Source organism: Oryctolagus cuniculus, chromosome 15, assembly GCF_964237555.1.
Source record: "Oryctolagus cuniculus chromosome 15, mOryCun1.1, whole genome shotgun sequence".
Lineage (NCBI taxonomy): Eukaryota > Metazoa > Chordata > Mammalia > Lagomorpha > Leporidae > Oryctolagus > Oryctolagus cuniculus.
The window spans coordinates 64,277,715-64,301,036 of record NC_091446.1 but is presented as its reverse complement, the minus strand read 5'-3'; the positions used below and the strand labels follow the sequence as shown (position 1 = coordinate 64,301,036).

Genomic DNA, 23,322 nt, shown 5'->3' with positions numbered 1-23,322 from the left:
GATATGTCAATTTTGTTTATTTTTTCATGAAACTAGCTCTTCATTCATTCTGCTGTATTTTTGTTGTTGTTTCAATTTTATTTATTCTCTTAATTTTAATTATTTCTTTCATCCTACTAATTTTGGGTTTGGTTTGTTGTTTTTCTAGGTTCTTGAGTTACATTGATAGCTGATTTATTTGGTACCTTTCCAGTTTATTCATGTAGGCACCAGTTGCTATAAACTTCCCTCTTAACATTGCTTTTGCTATATCCCGTAAGTTTTGATATGATGTATTGTCACCCTCATTTGTTTGTAGAAATTTTTTGTTTTCTTCTATGACCCACTGTTCATTCAGGAGCATGTAATGAACTGTTCTCAGTAATAAAGTGACCATTTTTGATATAAATTATAAATTATGATGTGTATCAGATGAACAACTTGTAAAAATTTGTAATATAAACATGAAGACTCCAGACAGAAAAATAAGCAAAAACATGGATAAAAATTATAGAAAAAAAAAAACTAGGAAATTTTTCTTAAAATATTCAGCCTTATAAGTAGTGAAGATATGCCTGTGAACACAGTATTAAAGACTTTTTTCATGTATGTAAAAACTTATCAGTGATGTTGCAAGAGAGTATGACAGAATTAATTCTCATGTACGTTGCTAGTAACATTGTGAATTGGTAGAACCCTAATTGAAAAGTAACATGGTAGTGTGTTCCATGAACCATAGAAAGGCTTACATTTAGAACCTTCACTTTGAGTAATCTTTTTAAGGAGACAGTCATGTAGAAAAGCCCATAAAAATATGATAGTTATAAAGACTGTGTAGCAATATGATAGTATAGTGTGCATATGATATGTATGGTGTGCTTTTATAGAATGTAAACTATATGGGGCTACTTGGGACACCACATTCATATGCTGGAGTTCAAGTCCTAGCTCCATTCTCAATTGCAGCTTCCTGCTGATACTCACTGTGGGAGGCAGCAGGTGATGGCTCAAGTTGTTGGTCTCTGCTACCCACATGGGAAACTGAGATTGAGTTCCAGGCTTCTGGCTTTGGCCTGACTCAGCCCCTGCTGTTGCTGGCATTTAGGGAATAAACCAGTGGATGGGAGATCTCTCTTTGTGTTTGTCTTTCTCTATGTGTTTCTTTTTTTTTTTTTTTTAACTTTTTTTTTTTTTTTTTTTTTTTTGACAGAATGGACAGTGAGAGAGAGAGAAAGGTCTTCCTTTGCCGTTGGTTCACCCTCCAATGGCCGGCGTGGCGCGCTGCGGCCGGTGCACCGCGCTGATCTGATGGCAGGAGCCAGGTGCTTCTCCTGGTCTCCCATGCGGGTGCAGGGCCCTAGCACTTGGGCCATCCTCCACTGCACTCCCTGGCCACAGCAGAGAGCTGGCCTGGAAGAGGGGCAACCGGGACAGAATCCGGCACCCCGACCGGGACTAGAACCCGGTATGCCGGCGCTGCAAGGCGGAGGATTAGCCTAGTGAGCCACGGTGCCAACTGTGTGTTTCTTTCTCTGTCTCTCTGCCTTTTAAACTTAAAAAGAAAATAAAATATTAAATACTGATACCACTATAAGTATGCCTGTGAAAGAAATCATTATTATGATGAAATTATGTTACATTAGGTTCTATTTGGCAAATTTTCTGGACTTTATTAATTAATTGCTAGTTAATTATGTCTAAATAAGTAAGTAAATAATTGAAAATAGTAAAGACCTTCCAAATTGGAAGGAGGCCCTAAATGATGAAAAGGATTAGGAACTGCTACATCTAGTCTTCAAATGAAGCCTAGTCTCTTCATTTGAAGAAACTGAAGCCCAAACAGGTACATTATTGACAATTCAGGTACTAGGATTTAAGTATTATTATTCCTGAGCAATATATCATATACTGCCACCCTGAAAGTTGCTGGTGAAGAGGTTATTTTAATGATACTCTGTAAGTAGTATTCTGATAGACCATTATTATTTTAAAGGAACTGATAGAAGGTTCAGCTCAGTACCAAGAAAGACTTGAAATGGCAAAGAACTACTTCCAACTCTCAGTAAACCGGCCAGAAAGGTGAGTTATAGTTATGATACCTGCTACAAAGCAGGATAGATTAGTGATTGCATATTTCTTTCTTTCTTTTTTTTTTTTCTGTTAAGATTTATGGATTTATATGAAAGGCAGAGTTACAGAGAGGCAGAGGCGGAGACAGAGAGAGGTCTTTCATCCACTGGTTTACTCCCCAAATGCCTGCAATAGTTTGAGCTGGGCCAATCTAAAGCCAGGAGCTAGGAGCTTCTTTTGGATCTCCCACGTGGGTGCAAGGGCCCAAGTACTTGGACCGTCTTCTGCTGCTTTCCCAGGCATTGGAAGTGGAGCAGCTGGGACTTGAACTGGCGCTCATATGGGATGCCAGCACTACAGGCAGTGGCTTTACCTGCTATACCACAGCACTGAGCCTTGGATAGTTCTTTTAAATATTAAAGTTTTTCTGTTTTAGCTGGCGCCGCAGCTCAATAGGCTAATTCTCTGCCTTGCGGCGCTGGCACACCAGGTTCTAGTCCCAGTCAGGGCACCGGATTCTGTCCCGGTTGCCCCTCTTCCAGGCCAGTTCTCTGCTGTGGCCTGGGAGTGCAGTGGAGGATGGCCCAAGTGTTTGGGCCCTGCACCCGCATGGGAGACCAGGAGAAGCACCTGGCTCCTGCCTTCAGATCAGCACGGTATGCCTGTCGCGGTGGCCATTGGAGGGTGAACTAACGACAAAAGGAAGACCTTTCTCTCTCTCTCTCTCTCTCTCTCTCTCACTCTCACTGTCCACTCTGCTTGTCAAAAAAAAAAAAAAGTTTTTCTGTTTTTATGAAAGTAACATATTTATTATAGTGCATAGGAGGATACAAAGAGGAAAAAATGTATACCAGGAAGTGGTGGACTACTATTGTCATTTTGATTTACTGCCCTCCTGGTTTTTTTTTTCCCCAGTAGTTTTTTTTAATGCTTATGGAAATGTTGTGTCCTGTACATCTTCCTCTGCCTTGCCAGGCACATAAACAGGGAGCTGGATTGGAAGTGTAGCAGCTGTGACTCGAACCAGTGCCTGAATGAGATGCTGGCACTATAGACGGCAACTTAACCCACTGTGCCACAGCGCTGGCCCCCAGACTTGTTTTTTATTTCCCATTGTTTGTTTTTTTTTTTTATAGCTGAATTTGTCATTGACTTTTCTTATTTTTTACTGCCCTGCTACTTAATTAGTTATTTCTTGAACTGTACCATGGCATGACCTTTCACAACCTCTAAAGCCTCTCTTAGAGTTCAACTATTAGAGCCAAGATAATCTGTTTAAAATAGATCTCTAGGGCCAGAGGGATAAGCTGCCTGTTGGGACGCCTGCATCCCATATTAGAGTATGGATTCAAATCCCAGCAGCTCTGCTTTTTATCTAACTCCCTGCAAATGGGCCTCCCTGCAGTAGGTGATACTCAGGTACTTGAGTCCCAGCCACTCAAATGGGAAACCCAGGTGGAGTTCCTGGCTCTCTGCTTCAGCCTGGCCCAGTCCCAGCTATTGAGACTACCTGAGGAGTGAACCTGTGGATAAAAGATCTCTCCCTCTGTCTCTGTCACTCTACCTTTCTAATTGATTAGTCTTTAAAAAAAATATATCTCTAATCAAGTTACTTCTCATAAGTTACTAGATTTTAATAATGAAAAATTATAAGCCACTTAAGTGTCCATCAGTAGTGGATAAGTGAATATGGTGTATTTTTTTCAACTTTGTGTTTATTTTAAATTGGCATAAAATTGTATATATTGTGCACAACATATCTTGATGTCTACATAAATTGTGGAATGGTTAAGTCTAACCAATTAAAATTTACATTACTTCACATAGTTGTCATTTTTCTGAGAACATTTAGCTTCCACTCTCCTAGCATTTTTCCACTTTTTTTTTTTTTTTTTTAAGATTTATTTATTTATTTGAAAGAGAGAGAGAGATTCCATTGCTGAATCATTCCCCATATGGCTGTAACAGTCAGTGCTGGCCAGGCTAAAAATAGGAACCAGGAACTCCATGTAGGTCTCCCACACAGGTAGCAGGGGCCCAAATATCTGGGCCATTATCTCCTGCCTTCCCAGGTGTATTAGCAGAGAGCTTGATGGGAACTGGGGTAGCTGAGACTTGAACTAGTACTTAAGTAATGGATGCTGGTGTTACAAACCTGCTGCACCAACAATGGCCCCTTGACTTTTTTGTTAAAACAGTGTTACAGTAAACATCCTTGTGCATTAAAAAAAATCTAGGGTAGGAAATTATCCTAGTGGTTAAGACATAGGCATCCCATATCAGAGTTTTGGGGTTTGCTAGTTGGCTGTGGCTCCTGATGTCAGTTTCTAGCCAGTGCAGACCCTGGGAGGCAGCAGTGATGAATCCAAGTAATTGGGTTCCTGTGAGTTTCTGCTACCTATATAAGAGACCGTGATTAAGTTTCCAATTCCAGGATTCAATCCATCCCAGTACCATCTTGCAGGCATTTGGAGAGAACAAACAGATGGTTGCTCCTTCTGTCTCTTTCTCTCACTCTCAAATAAATAGGTAAATAATCTTATATCCTCCCCATTCTTTAAAACCTAACTGAAATACTTCCTCCCTAAATACTTCCTTCCTACCATTCTCTCTCTCTCTTGAATGATAAGCTTCTTTTTTATATTTTGAGAGAGACAGATCGGGACAGGGAGAGAGATTCCCCCTTCTGCCGGTTCACTCCCTGAATGCCCTCCACTAGCCGAGGCTAGGCCCAGTCAAAGTCAGAGCTGACAGACTCAGAGCCGGGAATTCAGGTGGGCTCTCCCACATGGATGATAGAGACCTGACTACCTGAGCAACACCTGTCCCACAGGTCGGCATTAGCAAGAAGCTAGCTTTGAGAGCAGAGCTGGGACTCAAACTTAGGTGCTCTGACATAGGATATGGGCATCCCAAGCAACAGCCTAACCTGCACCAAATGTCTGTCTCTCTTAATTTCTCTGCCTTTACCCCATCAAAATAATTACCTTCTGTGGCTCTGTTTAGCATTCGATATTCCTGAATGATTTTCTATTTTGTCTTTTATTGTGATTATTGGGTGTTTCTTTTCTCTTTCCTGGTAATTTTTTTAAAAAAGATTTATCTATATTTATCTGAAAGTCAGAGTTATACAGAAATAGCAGAGGCAGAGAAAGAGAGAAATCTTCCATCCGACGGCTCATTCCCAACTGGCCACAGTTGTTGGCCAGAGCTGTGCCAATCCGAAGCCAGGAGCCAAGAGCTTCCTCTGGGTCTCTCACATGGGTACAGGGGCCCAAGGACTTGAGCCATCTTCCACTGCTTTCCCAGGCCATGGAAGAGAGCTGGATTGGAAGGGGAACAGCCAGGTCTCGAACCGGCACCCATGTGGGATGCCGGCACTTCAGGTCAGGGCGTTAACCCGTTGCGCCACAGCGCTGACCCCTCCTGGTAATTTTTATATTTTGTTAGAGCACAGACAATTTCACCAACATGATTTTGCTAAGTATTCAAATGTTTATTAAATTAATTAAAAGTTCCTGGGGCCAGCATTGTGGTCCAGTGAGTTAAACTGCATCTTGTGACACCAGCATCCCGTAGCAGAGTGCTGGTTCGAGCCTAGCTCCTCCACTTCAGATCCAGCTCCCTGCTAATGTGTCTGGGAAAGCAGAGGATGATGGACCAAGTACTTGGGCCCTGCCAGCCACATGATTGCAGTTTTTGCTCCTGGCTTCAGTCTGGCCCAGCGCTGGCTATTGCAGGCATTTGGGGAGTTACTCAGTAAACAGATTTATTTCTGTCTATCTTGTTACTCCATCTCTCTCTGTCATCCTGCCTTTCAAATAAATAATTAAAAAATAAAACAATGTGGAGCCAGCATTGTGGCATAGGTTAAACCTCCACCTGCAATGCCAGCATCCCATATGGATACTGCTTTGAGACCTAGCTGCTTCACTTCCAATCCAGCTCCCCTGCTAGTGCACCTGGGAAAGCAGCAGAGGATGACCCAAGTGATTGGGCTCCTCCACTCAACATGGGAGACTTGGATGAAGCTCTGGGCTCCCGGCTTCAGCCTGGCCCTTGCCATTCTGGCCATTTGGAAAATTGCTCACTTGCTCTCTGTCTCTGTCTCTGTCCCCCTCTCCCCTCCTCTCTCTGTAACTCTCTGCCTTTCAAATAAAAAAAATCAATCTTTATTAAAAAAAAAATGCAAGTTCTTTATGCAACTTGACTTTCTCCATTCTGAAACTCTGACAAGTTTCCATCAATTGATTAACCAAGTTATGTCACCAACATAGGATAACTCATTCATATAAATAATCTTTGCATATCTCCTCATCTGCTTATAGTAGGAAGAGCACAAAATAATATCAGGAGACTTGATTTAAAGCCTTTGCTCTATGCTACTGACTTGAAAAAGTTACAGAGCTCTGGGCTCTGATTCTGTGTATAAAACAGGATTATTACCTCTTCATAATAGATTGAGTATTCTTTATCCAGAAATCTTGGGACCTAAAGTGTTTTGGATTTATTTATTTATTTTTGGATTTTGGAATATATAATGAGATATCTTGGGGATAAGACCCAAGTCTAAAAATATAATTCATTTATGTTTCATATACTTTATACGTATAACCTGAATAGGTTGTGTGCTGTGTGCCTGTGTTTTGACTGCAACTCATCACATAAGGTCAGGTTTAGAATTTTTGACTTACAATATTGTGTCAGTGCTCAAAAAGTTTCATATTTTGAGACACTTTTGTTTTCAAACTTTCAGATTGGGGAAGCTCAACTTGCTGTAACAGGACTAAATAAGGAAGTGAATTTAAAATGCTGGCATAGCATATAATACATATTAGATTAATTTTAATTCATACTTCCTGCTGGGTCTTCTTTTCCTCATATGTAGAGTATAAGTTGAAAGGTGTGTACTAAATCAGCAGCTTCTCAATGTTATTCCATATCTCTTGCTGGGTGGCCAAGGGGAAGCCAGAATGGTAAGGTCTTTGGGTCTCCATCTTTTACTTTTTTAAGATTATTTATTTGAAAGGCAGAGTTACAGAGAGGCAAAGGCAGACATGGAAAGAGAGAAGTCTTTTATCTGTTGGTTCACTCCTGAAATGGCTGCAATGGCCCAAGTTGGGCCTATCTGAAGCCAGGAGGCTGGAGCTTCCTCCAGGTCTCCCACACGGATGCAGGGGCCCAAGCACCTGGGCCATCTTCCACTGCTTTCCCAGTCTGTAAACAGAGAGCTGGATTGGAAGAGGAGCAGCTGGGATTGGAACCAGTACCCACATGGGATGCTGGCACTGCAGGCCGGGGCTTCAACCCACTGCGCCACAAGCACCCGCTCCTCCATCCTTTACTTTAATAAGAGCTGCTTTTCTGTGCTTTAGAGTCCCTGGGAAAATATTGTTGGGAAAAAACGAAGTCTGCAACCTTGAAAAATGTTAAAAACAGAGTGAGTGGTAAGCATTTGGTACAGTGGTTAACACACTGCTTGGGACTCCTGCATTCTATGTCTGAGTGCCAGCATTTGAGTCCTGACTCTGCCTCCAATTCCATCTTCCTGCAGTTGTGCACCCTGGGAGACAGCAGATAATGGGTTAAATACTTGGGTCACTCCCACCCATGTGGGAGACCTTGATTGAGTTCCAGCTGTTGATTTTAGCATGGCCCATCCCTGACTGTTGTGGGGTTTGGAGGAGTGAACCAGTGGATGGAAGATCTCTGTTTCTCTGTCTCTGGCTTTGCCTTTCAGATAAAGTGAAAATTTAAATTTAAAATTAAATTAGCTAGTATCTTCCAGCTTTAAAAAATACTGCTTTATATTATTCTAGACTCTCTTACAGAGAAATATTCATTTTTTTTTTTTATAGTTCTCTTGCTATGAGCCCAGGTGAAGAAATCTTAACCTTATTACAAACAACACCATTTGAAATAGAGGAGCTTAAGAAAGAGGAGGCTGATCTTCCCCCAGAGGATGGTAAGTAATGGACCAGAGTAGAAAGGTTAGAAAGAATTAAAATGTTCCACTAAGTTTCACAGGGTCCTTCCCTGAGAGTACATGTCATGTGACTGTAGGATAGCAATATCATGCTTTTTTCTTTTTCAGATGATAAATGGTTAGATCTCTCACCAGATCAGTTGGACCAGCTACTGCAGGAAGCTGCTGGCAAAAAAGAATCACAATCCATTTCCAAGGAGGAAGAGGAACAGAACTATGACTTAAATCAAGTGTCAAAGAGCATGAAAGCTTTCATATCCAAAGTCTCAACCCACAAGGGAGCAGAGCTGCCTCGGTAATTTGCGTTAAAGTATAAATATTTAAATAACCCAAAGGTTGAAGACATTCATTCATTGCCATTTCCATTTTTCTTTACTTTCTTTCATTTTCTTCTTTTTTTTTTTTTTCCTTTTGAAAGATTGATTTATTTATTTGAAAGAGTTACACAGAGAGAGAAGGAGAAGCAGAAAGAGAGAGGTCTTCCATCCAATGGCCCACTCCCCAATTGGCCACAAGGCCAGAGCTGCGCTGATCTGAAGTCAGGAGCCAAGAGCTTCCTCGGGGTCTCCCACATGGATGCAGGGGCCCAAGGACCTGGGCCATCTTCTACTGCTTTCCCAGGCCATAGCAGAAAGCTGGATTGGAAGTGGAACAGGCAGGACTCGAACTGGCGGCCACATGGGATGCTGGCACAGTAGGCAGCGGCTTTACCCACTATGCCACAGCACTGGACCCCCTTTTTTTTTCCAATGAGTAAATGATTTGTATGGCTTTGTTTCACTCTCTTGTACCCTTCATGGTGATAACTTGCTCATCTGAAATAAGATTTCCAGTGATTCTTTTCAATTCTTGAAGTAAGCCAGAAAGACTCGTCCACACATCTAGAACATACCATCTAGAACCATTCAAGGAAGTCATATACTTTACGGACTCTTAACATCTGACACTTGAGAGCAGGCATTTAGCCTTGCGGTTAAAATGCCTATGTCTCATGTTGGAGTGCCTGACTTTGATTCCGAGGTCCAACTCCTGACTCCCATTTCCCACCAGTGCAAACCCTATGAGGTAGCAGCGATAGCTCAAATAATTGGATCCCTGCCATCCATGTGTGAGCCCTGGATTCTACCAGCTTTGATGCAGCCCTGGCTATTGCAAGCTTTTGGGGAATGAACCAGCACATTAAAGCTCTTTTCTCTTTCTTTCTTTCTCTCTCTCTTTCTGCCTTTAAAATAATTTTAATAAAAATCTGCGTAGTAGGTAAAGCCTCTGCCTGCAACGCCAACATCCCATATGGGCACCAGTTTCAGTCCTGGCTGCTCCACTTACAGTCCAGCTGCCTACTGATAGCCTGGAAAAGCAGTAGAAGATGGCCCAAGTGCTTCCCTGTACCCACCTGGGAACCTGGAAGAAGCTCCTGGCTCCTGACTTCGAATTGGCTCAGCTCCAGCCATTGTGTCCATTTGTGGAGTGAACCAGCAGATGGAAGATCTCTCTGTTTTCTCTCTCTCTCTGTAACTCTGCCTTTTAAATGAATAAATAAATCTAAAAAACCAGAAAAATTTAGCTCTACAGCCTTCATTGTGGTGTAGCAGGTTAAACTGCCACCTGCAGTGCTGACACCTCATACTGGTTCAAGTTGCAGCTGCTCCACTTCCAATCCAACTCTCTGCTAATGCACCTGAGAAAGCAGCAGGAGTTGGGCCAAGGGCTTGGCCTTCTGCATTCATAGGGGAGAACTGGAAGAAGCTCCCAGCTCCTGGCTTCTGCCTTGCCCAGTCCCTACCATTGTGGCCATCTGGGGAGTGAACCAGAAGATGGAAGACCTTTCTCTCTCTGTCTCTCCCTCTCTGTAACTCTGTCTTTGAAATAAATAAATAAATAAATAAGCAAATCTTTTTTTTTAAGATATATTTATTTTATTTGAAAGGCAGAGTTAAAGTGAGGCAGAGAGAGAGACAGAGAGAGAGACAGAGAGAGAGGTCTTCCATCCACTAGTTCACTCCCCAGACGGCCGCAACACCAGAGCTGGGCAGATCTGAAGCCAGGAGCCAGGAGCTTCTTCTGGGTCTCCCACGCAGTTGTGCAGGGGCCATAGTCTACTGCTTTCCCAGGCCATAGCAGAGAGCTGGATCAGAATTGAAGTAGCGGGCACTTGAACTGGCACCTATATGGGATGCTGGCAGTGCAGGCAATGGCTTTACCCGTTAAGCCACAGCACCAGCCCCACAAATCTTTTTTAAAAATTAAAAAAAAATCTGTCTCTCAATAAGCTCAGTCTTCTGATCTCCCATCCTGTAGCAGATTAGAAGCTGCAAACTCAAGGCGATAAAGAGGCTCTTCAGAGGCAGAAATAATTTCAAGAAATATGAAATTACACTTGACAAGTAACAGGAAAAGATAGACTTCATACTTGCACAGCAAATATATCTATCAATGGTGCTCTTGAGCTTCTTGAAAATATTAAAATTTACATCTACTTTTCTCTTTTTAAGAAAATAGAATAACAGAAGTTATGTTCTTACTTATTTTTAGGCTTTAGATAAAGGAATAAACTTTGTTTAATTCAAGGGTAGGGAACGTCTGGCCTGCAGGCCATACAGGCCTGTGAAATTATTCTGGTCCTGCCAAGGCAACCACAGGTGGGACTCAAAATTCAATAAATCTTTACTGGTTAATTTTTTCTTTTTATAAGATTTATTTATTTATTTGAAGGTAGAGACAGAGAGGTCTTCAATCCACTGGTTCACTCCCCAAATGGCCACAATAGCTGGAGCTGGGCCTATCTGAAGCCAGGAGCCTGGAGCTTCTTTCAGGTCTCCCAAGTGGGTGCAGGGGCCCAAGGACTTGGGCCATCCTCTGCTGCTTTCCCAGGCCATAGCAGAGAGATGCATCGGAAGTGGAGCAGCCGGGACTTGAACTGGTGCCCATATAGGATGTCGACACTGCAGGCAGCTTCTTTACCTGCTACACCAGAGCTCCAGCCCCACTAGATATATCTTGTGAGGGGGTACAGGGTGGGTAGTTCCTTAAATGCATAAGCTCAATGAGCATAAAGAAGTTATAATTTTTTCTTTTCTTTATCAGACTTTTTATTTCACTTGCCTTGCAAGGGCGGTAGGCATAAGGATTTTTTAAATTTGAGCTGCAATTTTCCTTTCTGTTTTTGTTTTGAGGTTATATCTTTGTAGTTTTCCTAAGAATGACAACACCTTAGAAAAAGTGTCCAAGAGCTATGTTTGGTATATGTTAATTACCTTTTTCCTTAATCTTGCAGAGAACCTTCAGAGGCTCCAATCACTTTTGATGCAGATTCTTTTCTTAATTATTTTGATAAGATTTTAGGTAAGTTATTTATGATCTGTACTTTCGTTTTGAAACTGTAAATCATGACTTTTATTAGCGCATCAGAGCATTAGATCTCTCAGAGACAAGACTTCTGCTCTCTCTTCCTAGTGTTGATTGCTTTCAGCCAACAAAACCATTAACTGCCCTATTAAGTGATGTTACAGAAGCTGGCTAGCTCAGTGCTTACCATAATAACTACTCATGAAAAGTTTGAATGAAACTTGTTTGTTGAGATACAATATTACTTTGGCTCCCACATTCTATTGTTTTGGCTCCTTTAGACTTAGTATATTTACAAATCAGTAATCTAAAAAAAATAGACAAGTGGCCCAATAAGAAATTTAGTACAAGGTGCCAACGCCGTGGTGCAGCAGGTTAATCCCCTGCCTGCGGCGCCGGCATCCCATATGGGCGCTGGTTCTAGTTCTAGCTGCCTCTTTTCCAGTCCAGCTCTCTGCTATGGCCTGGGAAAGCAGTAGAAGATGGCCTAAGTCCTTGGGCCCCTGCACCTATGTGGGAGACCTGGAAGAGGCTCCTGGCTCCTGGCTTCAGATCGGCGCAGCTCCGGCCATTGCGGCCATTTGGGGAGTAAACCAACAGAAGGAGGACCTTTCTCTCTGTCTCTCTCTCACACTGTCTGTAACTCTACCTCTCAAATAAAATAAAGTCTTAAAAAAAAAAATAAAAGAAATTTAGTACAAGCTATAAACAGGCAGAGCACTAAAGAAGAAAGAAATAGTAAATGAGTAAGTGTTTGAAAATAGTTAATTATTTCTAATAAGCAAGCAAGAAAATATAAAACAAATAAGCTGCCCATCATTCAGGAAAAATTTTGATTCCCAATAAGCAGTTTTTTCAAGGGTTAAAAAACAATGAGCAATGTTATATTCTGAGGCTAGAAGCGAGTGTTGTTTTTCCACAGAGCAATGTGTCACTCTAGATTGTTCATACTTGGTGACTGCAATTTCACTTCCATGGATCTACCCTGAAAAAGATACATAGAATATACATAAAAGAACATACTTCAAAAAGTTTATGGGAAGTGGAATTAAAAGATGTTTATTTTGATTCAAAAAAATTAGAAATCTATGCATGAGAGGTTTTCAAGAATTCATAGAAATGTGTATTATGAGAAAAGTGTATGTGGATTTCAGGAATTTTTGTACCAAAATAAATTTACCTCTAATTTCAATTTTTATTTATTTATTTGAAAGAGAGTGATCCCATCTGCAGGTTTACTCCTCAAATGCATTCAGCCGCTGGAGCTGGGACAGAACTAAAACTAGGAGGTAGGAATGCAATCCAGGTTTCCTATATGGTAGCAAGAACTAAACTCTTGAGCCATCGCTGCTGCCTCCCAAGATCTGCACTTAGGAGCTAGAGCCAGGAATCAAACCCACGTACTCTGATAACGGGGTGTGAGCATCTTAACCACTAGGCTAAAAGGCCACTTCTAAATTCAGTTTTTTAGTTCAGTTTAAAAAAATTCTTATCTATTTGTTTTCATTTTGAAAGAGAGGTAGACAAAGAAAGATCTTCCATCTACTGGTTCACTCTCCAAATACCTGCAACAGCCATGGCTAGGGCAGGCTGAAGCCAGGAGCCTAGCACTCCACTAGGATCTCCCACTTAGTTTCCTAGGGCTCAAGTACTTGAGCCATCATCTGGTGCTTCCCAGGATACACATTAGCAGGAAGTGTGATTGGAAGTGAAGGATCCAGGACTTGAACCAGTAACTCTGATATGGGTTGTGGGCATTCCAAGTAATTTACAAACCACTACGCCCAATGCCTGTCTGTAATTCCATTTTGCCATGGACTTTTTGGAGTTGTCTTGTCTATTCTAGGATAGTCCTAGCATTGTAACAGCAAAAATTGGAATATCCTAAGTATCTACCCAGAGGGTTAAATAAGTCATTGTATATCCATATTATGAAATCTGCATAGCTGTAGTTCAGAATGAGGTCCCTATCTATATTCAGATAGAGAAAAATTTATAAGATGTATAAATAAACGGAAAAGCAGGGGCCGGCACTGTGGTACAGTATATTAATCCTCCGCCTACAGAGCCAGCATCCCTTATGTGTGCCAGTTTGGTCCCGGCTGCTCCTCTTCCGATGCAGCTCTCCTGTGGTCCAGGAAGGCAGTGGAAGATGACCCAAGTGCTTGGACCTCTGAATCTGTGTGGGAGACCTGAAAGAAGCTCCTGGCTCCTGGCTTTGGATTGGCCCAACTCCAGCCATTACGGCCATTTGGGGAATGAACCAGTGGATGGAAGACTTTTCTCTCTATCTCTTCCTCACTGTCTGTAACTCTACCTCTCCAATAAAAAAATAAAAAATCTTTAAAAAAAAATTGAAAAGCAAACCATAATTCAGTATGAACACTGTGATACCATCTGTGTATAAAAGAAAAACTATGGGTTTTTTTTAAAGATTTATTTACTTATTTACATGAAAGAGTTACAGAGAGAGAAGAAGAGGCAGAGAGTGAGAGAGAGAGAGAGAGGTCTTCCATCCACTGGTTCACTTCCCAGTTGGCCGCAATGGCCGGAGCTGCACCATTCCGAAGCCAGGAGCCAGGTGATTCTTCTGGGTCTCCCATGCGGGTGCAATGGCCCAAGGACTTGGGCCATCCTCCACTGCCCTCCCAGGCCACAGCAGAGAGCTAGACCAGAAGTGGAGCAGCGGGGACACAAAGCAGCATCCATATGGGATACCAGCACTGCAGGTGGTGGCTTTACCCACTGCGCCACAGCACTGGCCCCCAAAACTATGTGTTTATGTAGTGAATGTACAGCACTGCATAGATGTCTGTATGTCTACCAAACTGTTAAAAAGATGCTTACCTCTGAGAAGTTAGTGAAATGTAAGACAGAATTTATGGCTTGAATCAAAATATATATGTGTACTATGTAGTTTTAAAATTTTTTAAGAAAAAATGTTAATTAAAATTCACTTTAAAACATAAAAGGCTGAATCCTTTGGCACAGCCTGTGTAGTTTCCCATAAATGTCTGCAAGCATCACTATTTGTGGAAGGCATCTTTTTTTTTTTTTTTCACACCTGTCTGATGGTACCAAAAGCCAATAACAATTAACATTTTTTTTAACTTTTATTTAATGAATATAGATTTCCAAAGTACAGCTTATGGACTACATTGGCATCCCCCTCCCCCGCAATGACTTCCCTCCCACCCGCAACCCTCCCCTTTCCCACTCTCTCTCCCCTTCCATTCATATCAAGATTCATTTTCAATTTTCTATATATACAGAAGATTAGTTTAGTATACATTAAGTAAAGATTTCAACAGTTTGCACCCCCATAGAAACACAAAGTGAAATATACTGTTTGAGTACTCGTTATAGCATTAAATCTCAATGTACAGCACATTAAGGACAGAGATCCTACATGAGGAGTAAATGCACAGTGACTCCTGTTGTTGACTTTACAAATTGACACTCCTGTTTATGGCATCAGTAATCTCCCTATGCTTCAGCCATGAGTTTCCAAGGCTATGGAAGCCTTTTGAGTTCTCCGACTCTTATCTTGTTTAGACAAGGTCATAGTCAAAGTGGAGGTTCTCTCCTCCCTTCAGAGAAAGGTACCTCCTTCTTTGAAGACCTGTTCTTTCCACTGGGATTTCACTCACAGAGCTCTTTCATTTAGGTTTTTTTTGTTTTTGTTTTTTTGTTTTTGTTTTTGTTTTTGTTTTTGTTTTTGTTTTTGCCAGAGTGTCTTGGCTTTCCATGCCTGAAATACTCTCATGGGCTTTTCAGCCGGATCCGAATGCCTTTAGGGCTGATTCTGAGGCCAGAGTGCTGTTTAGAACATCTGCCATTCTATGAGTCTGCTGTGTATCTCGCTTCCCATGTTGGATCACTCTCCTGGAAGGCATCTTTGTGAAGTAACTTGGCTATGTAAAATGCTCATTTTCTGTTTGTAACATTCTAATTCTTTTGAGAAGTGTAAGCAACTGAAAAAAAATTTTTTTTTCAAGTGTCTTTTTCTGTGTTGGGGTCTGCACAGGGCCAGGGCCTCATGAGTCAGACTCTGATGATCTGGAGGAGGAAGATTTTGAATGTTTAGACAGTGATGATGACTCGGACCTTGGAATGCAGGAACCTGGAGAAGAGGCCTCTCTGAAAGGAACTCTGGATAATCTCAAGTTATACATGGCCCAGATGGACCAGGAACTGGCACACACCACCATTGGCAAAAGTTTCACCACCCGGAAGCAAGCAGTACGTGTGTTTTTAACTTCCTTTCCATTTCTAAGTCTATTTTGTAGGATAGCTAAAACCATGTTTATTTTTCCCCCCAAATTTGTGAGATTTGAATAAATAAATAATAATGCTATTTTTTCCAAACTCTGGTAGGATGAAAGATTATATACATTTTATTTTCTAGATATAAGCTTAATTATATTGCTTATTTTATGTTATCTATTTAAAATAAATAGAATATACTGAAATTAGTGTATGGTTGCATGCTTCTACTGCCATCATAATAAATAGGTTTTTTTAAGATTTTTTTTTTTATTTGAAAGGAAATACAGAAAGAAAGAGAGAGAGACAGAGAGAAAGGTCTTCCAACTGCTGGTTCATTCCCAAGTGGCTGCAATAACCAGGGCTGTGCCAGGCTGAAGCCAGGAACCAGGAGTTTCTTATGGGTCTTCCACACTGGGGCAGAGGACCAAGGACTTGGTCCATCTTCTGCTGCTTTCCCAGGCACATTAGCAGGGAGCTGGATTGGAAGTGGAGCAGCCAGAACCCGAATCTGCGCCCAGATGGGATGCTGGTGCTGTAGGCTGCGGCTTACCCTGCTAAGCCATGGTGCTGGCCCCAATAAATAGATTTTTTTAAAAAGAGGGCCTTAAATATCCAAATAATTTTCATATTTTAAGTTTGTTTTATCTTTCCCTAGTTTAAAACCAAATTTAAAGTTCATCCTAGTTTGTCAGTACTGTGTACCCTAGACAGAGGCATTCTAAAGAAAGAGCATGGAGCCTGAGTGAGTGTCCTGGTTTAGGGTTTGAAATCTAGTTTAGCCATCAATTGTGAATGTGTCCATTAACCAGTGATTATGCCATAGAATGAACAGAGAACCTAATGAGTTCACAGTAAAATCCATAAAAGGGCTGTAATTAATGTTGATTCCCCTTTTTTGATTATCTAAAGCACAGGTAAAATTGGTTTCTTTTAGAATTTCCAAAACCTAATAGAAACTATATATTAGGTGTAGTTAAAACAATATTTCTTAAATTTTATTGTCATCACTAGCCAACTAAAGATCTTTTTATACTGTAGATACTATTTTTTTTAAGATTTTATTTTATTTATTTGAAAGAGTTAGAGAGAGAGGTAGAGACAGAGTTCTTCCATCCGCTGGTTCACTCCCCAAATGGCTGCAATGGCCAGAGCTGTGCCAATCCGGAGTCAGGAGCTTCTTCCAGCTCTCCCATGTGGGTACAGGGGCCCAAGGACTTGAGCCACCCTCAGCTGTTTTCCCAGGCACATTAGCAGGAAGCTGGATTGGAAGTGGAGCAGCCAACACTCCAACTGGCACCCATTGGAATGCCAGTGCTGCAGGTCGGAGCTTTAACCCACTGCATCACAGTGCTGGCCCATGTAGATTCTAATTAAGCAGGTCTGGGATGAGGCCTGCAGTTTTTTATTTCTTTTCTTTTCTTTTTTTTTTTTTTTTTTTTCTTTTTTTTTTTTTTTTTAGATTTATTTATTTTAAAGCGTTAGAGACAGAGCGAGAGGTCCTCCATACATACACTGGTTCACTTCCCAAACAGCCACAACGGCCAGAGCTGAGCTGATCTGAAGCCAGGAGTCAAGAGCTTCTTCTGGGTCTCCCATATGGATGCAGGAGCCCGATGACTTGGGCCGTCCTCTGCTGCTTTCCCAGCATATTAGCAGGAAGCTGGATCAGAAGTAGAGCAGCCAGGTCTCGAACCAGTGCCCATATAGGATGTTGGGGCTGCAGGCTGAGACTTTAACCTGCTGTGCCACAGTGCCATCCCCAAGATTTTTAATTTCTTACAAGCACTGAGTGATACAGATACAGGTAGTCCACATACCACACTTTCAGTTTCAGTGAAGTGAAGGTCTATAGATGAAGCCAAAATCTTTCAAATCCTTTCTCCAACCTTTGAAATCAGAGGTCCAAGTAACAATTCAGTCTTTGTCATTGGATCCCCACAAAACCTTATGTTTCTATTTTAAGATTCTTCATTGGGGATTAAAAAGGAAATATAGTGGGGCTGGCACTGTGGCGTAGCAGGTAAAGCCACCTCTGCGTTGCTGGCTCCCATATGGATGCCAGTTCAAGTCCCAGCATTGCCCGATTCCTTGGGCCCCTGCACTGCATGGGAGACTTGGGAGAAGCTCCTGGCTCCTGGATCCTGGCTTCATACAGGCCCAGCTTCGGCCGTAGCGGCCGTTTGGGGAGTAAACCAGTAGATGGAAGACCTCTGCCTGTGCCTCTCAAATAAGTAAATAAATCTTCCAAAAATATTTAAAAATGAAATATAGCTTCTTTCACTTAGAAGAAAATTTATATTTTTGTTTTTTTAATATTCAAATTTATTTAATTTTTTTTTTTAAAGAATTGTTTATTTGAAAGGCAGAGATACAGAAAGGGAAGGAGAGAGAGAAAGACGAGATCTTCTATCCGGTGGTCCACTCCCCAAATGGCCAACAACAGCCAGGGCTGGGCCAGGCTGAAGTCAGGAGCCTGGAGCTTCTTCCAGGTCTCCCATGTGGGTTCAGGGGCCCAAGCACTTGGATCATCCTCTGCTGCTTTTCAGGCTCAGCAGCATGGAGCTGGACCAGAAGTGAAGCAGCCCAGGACTCAAACTGGAGCCCATAGGAGATACTGACACTGCAGGCAGAGGCTTAACCTTCTACACCACAGCAACAGCCCCAGTGTTGATTTCTTTAAAAATTCTTTGGCAGGCTATAAATTACCTGCTTAATCCTAGTTGTCTCCTTTCAGCTGTTTCATAGTGGGAGTGAAATAATGCAGTTTATTGACATTGTTACTTAGAAAGAAGCATGATATAATCTTTAGAATGAAGCTTTTATTTTTTTTGATTTTTAAAATTATTTATCTCTTCCTCTGTAACTCTACCTCTCAAATAAATAAACTTTTTTAAAAGGTTTATAAAATTTTTTTTTTTTTGACAGGCAGAGTTAGAGAGAGAGACCAAGCGAAAGGTTTTCCTTCCGTTGGTTCACCCCACAAATGGCTGTTATGGCTGGCACACAGTGCTGATCTGAAGCCAGGAGCCAAGTGTTTCCTCCTGGTCTCCCATGCAGGTGCAGGGCCCAAGGACTTGGGCCATCCTCCACTGCCTTCCCGGGCCACAGCAGAGAGCTGGACTGGAAGAAGAGCAGCTGGGACAGAATCCAGTGCCCCGACTGGGACTAGGGTGCCGACGCCGCAGGCAGAAGGATTAGCCTAGTGAGCTGCAGCGCCAGCCAAAATTTTATTTGAGAGGCTAAGTTACAGAGAGGTTTTTTAAAATATATATTTATTTTATTTATTTGAAAGAGTTACAGAGAGGTAAAGACAGAGAGAGAAGTCTTTAATCTGCTGGTTCACTCCCCAAGTGGCTGCAACAGCCAGAGCTGGGCCTATCTGAATCCAGAAGCCAGGGGCTTCTTCTGATCCTCTACATGGGTGCAAGGACCCAAGCACTTGGGTCATCTTCCACTGCTTTCTCAGCCCATTATTAGGGGGCTTGATCAGAAGTGGAGCAGCTGGGACCTGAACTGGCGCCCATATGGGATGCAGGCAGAGGCTTAGCCCACTATGCCACAGCAGCGTCCCCTAGAATGAAGTTTTAATATGTGTGTTAAATCATATAGTTAATTAGACTTCATTTTCACTTTATAACACAAAGGATAAGAAATATCCTCTTTGATTTGGAATTCAGATTTACTAGTTAGCTTTTTATTATATCTAATATCCAACCCAAGGGAATATTATCTCATGATTTTGTTTTTCTTCTTGAATAAGGAACCTGCATCCCAAACTACCGATAACAATTCAGATGAGGAAGATTCTGGTGCAGGAGAACCTGCTTTGGCACCAGTGGATGTAGACTTGAACCTGGTTTCAAACATCCTGGAATCCTATAACTCTCAAGCTGGACTGGCAGGACCCGCTTCCAACCTCCTCCACAGCATGGGAGTGCAGCTGCCTGACAACACGGATCACAGACCTACCAGTAAGCCGACAAAGGACTAATGAGCACACCTTGTTTCTCTTTTTCTTTTTAAATAAATACTGAGTCTCAATGTTTTCCTTTCTAGTTTAGATAACTCATTTAGTAAAAATGTTTCTTCATTACAAGTTTCAGAAGTTTTCTCCCTCAGCCTCTAAAGTTGATCTCTGCCTAAGTCTTTGTGATCTCAGAAAGACTCTGGGATACACAGGAGGTTTTGGAATCAGCAGGATAGGATTGAGCCCCAGGACAATCTCTAAGATAGCAATTACATGCTCCATGTTAAAACCATACCCTACCACAATTTACCCTTGGTATTATTCTGGTTAAGTTTTCCATTAAGTATATTCATCCTCAGGTCAAAATTCCAAGTTGGCAAATTTGAGTTGATGACTCATTCTCTTTTACTAATTCTTTTAACGGGTCACACAATAAAGTGCACAAATCTTAAGTGGACAATTAGTGAATTTTTGCATGTATGTACCTAAATCAAGATAAAGAATTTACTACTTTAAAAAAACAGTTTAAATGAGCTATAATTTCTATATCAAAAAATTGACTCCTTTAAGTTTTAATTCTTTTCTTTTGAAGATTTATTCATTTATTTTAAAGGCAGACATACACAGAGGAGAAGAGAGAGCTCTTCCATCTGTTGCACACTCCCCAAATGGCCGCAGTGGCCGGGGCTGGCCCAGGCCAGAGCCAGGAGCTTCCTCCAGGTCTCCCACGTCATTACAGGGGCCCATGGACTTGGGCCATCTGCTGCTGCTTTCCCAGGTACATTAACAGGGAGCTGGATCAGAAATGGAGCAGCCAGAAATCTTACTGATACCCTTATGGGATGCCAGTGCCGTAGGCAGAGGCACTTCCAATGGGGAATGCAGGCATCCCAAGCAGTGGCTTAACCTGTTATGCCACAATGCTCACCCTAAATTCCTTTTCTTTTTTTTTTTTTTTTTTTTTATGCATTTGCAAAGGTAGAGTTGAGAGAGAAGGAGGGAGAGAATTTTCTATTTGCAAGTTCTCTCCCCAGATTGCTGCAACAGCCTGGGGCTGGAACTGGGCCATACTGAAGCCAGGAGCCTGGAACTCCATCCAGGTGTTCCACATGGGTGGCAGGGGCCTAAGTACTGGGGCATCTTCCGCTGCTTTCTCAGGTGCATTAGTAGGGAGCTGAATCGGTAGTGGAGCAGCTGGGACTTGAATTGGCACTCATATGGGATGCCAGTATGACAGGCAGTGGCTTAACCCTCTGTGCTGCAGGTCTGGCCCCAAATTTATTCCTTTGAAGTATATAATTCCAGGACCAGATTTGTGGTGTAGTGAGTAAAGCTTCCGCCTGTAACACCAGCATCTCATATGGGTGCTGATTTGTCTCAGCTGCTCCACTTCTGACCCAGCTCCCTGCGAATGACCTGGGAAAAGCAGCAGATGGCCTTAGGCTCCTACACCCACATGGGAGACCTGGAATGCGCTCCTGGCTCCTGGCTCCTGCCTCAGCCTGGCCCAGCCCTGGCCATTGCAGCCGTCTGAGGAGTGAACCAGTGGATGGAAAAATCTCCCTCTCTGTCTCCCCTGCTCTCCCTGTAACTTTGACTTTCAAAAAATAAATCTTTAAAAAAAAAAGTATATAATTCTGGGTCCTTTATTTAACCTGGTGGTTAAGAAGCCCACATCCCATATCAGAGTAACTGCTTTATTTAATTTTTTTTAAGATTTATTTATTTTTTTTTTTGAAAGGCATATTTACAGATAGACAGACCCAGAGGGAGAGAGAGGTCTTCCATCTGCTGGTTCACTCCCCAGATGGCCGCTATGGCTGGAGCTGTGCTGATCTGAAGCCAGGAGCCTGTACCCTGCTCTCCCACATGGGTATAGGGGCCCAAGGACTTGGTCCATCTTCTACTGCTTTCCCAGGCCATGGCAGAGAGCTGGATCAGAAGTGGAGCAGCTGGGACTTGAATTGGTGCCCATATTGGATGCTGGCACTGCAGGTGATGGCTTTACCTGCTGCACCACAGCGCCAGCCTCAGTAACTGGTTTAAATACCTGGCTCTTGGTCCTGACACCAGCAGACCCTGGGAGGTAGCAGTGATGGCTAAAGTAATGAGATTCCTGCCACCCACCTGGGAGCCCCAACACAGCCCCAGTCATTGCAGGCATTTGGAGGGTGAACCAGCAGCTGAGTGTACTCACTTGCACTCTCTCTGCTCCTGAAAAAAAAGTGTACAATGAAGGGGTATTTAGTGTATTTACAAAATTGTACCATGATTACTACTATCTGAATTCTAGAACATTTTCATCATCCCCCAAAGAAACTCTTGTACCACTTAGGGTCACACCCCATTCAATCCTCCTTTCCAGCCCCTAGAAACCACTTATCTACTTCCTGCTTCTATGCATTTCCCTGTTTTGGATATTTTAAATGTTGACACTATATTTGTTTAAATGAATTGACAGAAATTTGATATTTAAAGTAGCTATTATCTGTTACTAAGATGATAAGATGATTTTCTTTCTTTCTTTCTCTCTCTCTTTTTTTTTTTTTTTTTTTGTCAGGCAGAGTTAGACAGTGAGAGAGAGAGAGAGAGAGAAGAAGGTCTTCCTTCTCTCTGTACAGATCCTGGGAGGCAGCAGTGATTACTCAGGTGAATGCATTTCTGCCACCCAATGGGAGAGCTGGAGTGAGCTCCTACTTCCCAGCTTTGACCCAAATTCCAGACACTCCAGGCAATGGAAGACTGAAGCAGTGAAGGAATGAACTTGATCTCTCACAGTGTGTAGATAGAACACGAGGGGCAGGTGGTCAGCCTGGCAGTGGACTCACCAGTTCGGATGTCTGCATCCCAGATCGCAGCACTTGTTAGATACCCGGCTCCAGCTCCTGACTTCCGGTTCCTGTTCATGCAGGCCCTGGGGGGGCGGGGGGGGGGCACGGGTGATGGCTCAAATGACGGAGTTCCTGCCACCTTGGAGGACATCTGGATTCTACTTCTGGCTCCCACTATTGGCATCAGCCTGCTCCAGCTGTGATGGGACTGCAGAGAAAGAACCATATGATGAGAACACTATCTATATATTGATCTCTATTTCCACATCTATTTCTTTGTCTCTTTCTGCCAATAATTTTTAAAAAACAGTTCTATATTGCATGTTGCCAAGTATATTGCCTTCTAGAAAAGTCAGAGAATACAGGCACAGTTCATAGACCAGCAGTTGACAGGAGAAGGGTGAATGGGTGGAGCCCAGTGGATTTACAGGACATTGAAACTACTCTGTGTGTCACTGTATTAGTGGACCCAGGATGGCATGGATTTGTCAGAACCCACAGAATGTACAACACAGATCAACACTAATATAACATATAGACATTATCTAATAATACTGTTGTATCTCTCCAGTGGTTCAACAATTGTAACCAACATGTCACACTCAAGCAAGATGTTAATTTGAGGGGGGACACACTAAAACTTGGGGACAATACAAGAGGACTCTCTGTGCTGTCTACTCTATTCTCTGCAACCGGAAACAGTGCTGAAAGACAATTCCACTGACTGACAAAACAGGAAAACTACAGACTGGGAGATAATATTTGCACATCAGATACTTTAGATAAATGAATGGGGAAACATAAAGACACTCAGGATTCAACACTAACAAACCAAACAGCAAAATAAAAGGGAAGAAATGTTATGCCCAGTTCAG

The 23,322-nt window shown here is 42.3% G+C and overlaps 1 protein-coding gene across 3 annotated transcripts in view; it reads left to right on the top strand.

The window, feature by feature from the left end:
* Positions 1 to 22,999, top strand: part of ECD (ecdysoneless cell cycle regulator) — a 45,577-nt gene extending 22,578 nt beyond the window's left edge. The window contains exons 9-15 of one of the 3 annotated variants that reach the window (XM_070057826.1): positions 1,973 to 2,058; positions 7,908 to 8,014; positions 8,144 to 8,330; positions 11,310 to 11,377; positions 15,408 to 15,622; positions 19,410 to 19,620; positions 22,177 to 22,999. In XM_070057826.1, coding sequence (XP_069913927.1) covers positions 1,973 to 2,058; positions 7,908 to 8,014; positions 8,144 to 8,330; positions 11,310 to 11,377; positions 15,408 to 15,622; positions 19,410 to 19,620; positions 22,177 to 22,193 — 891 coding nt within the window. In that variant the 3' untranslated portion in view covers positions 22,194 to 22,999. Of the gene's footprint in view, positions 1 to 1,972; positions 2,059 to 7,907; positions 8,015 to 8,143; positions 8,331 to 11,309; positions 11,378 to 15,407; positions 15,623 to 19,409; positions 19,691 to 20,229; positions 20,550 to 22,176 lie in introns of those variants that run through there. The other 2 variants (XM_070057827.1, XM_002718423.5) reach the window with 2 other exon arrangements.
* Positions 23,000 to 23,322: the final 323 nt, after the last annotated feature.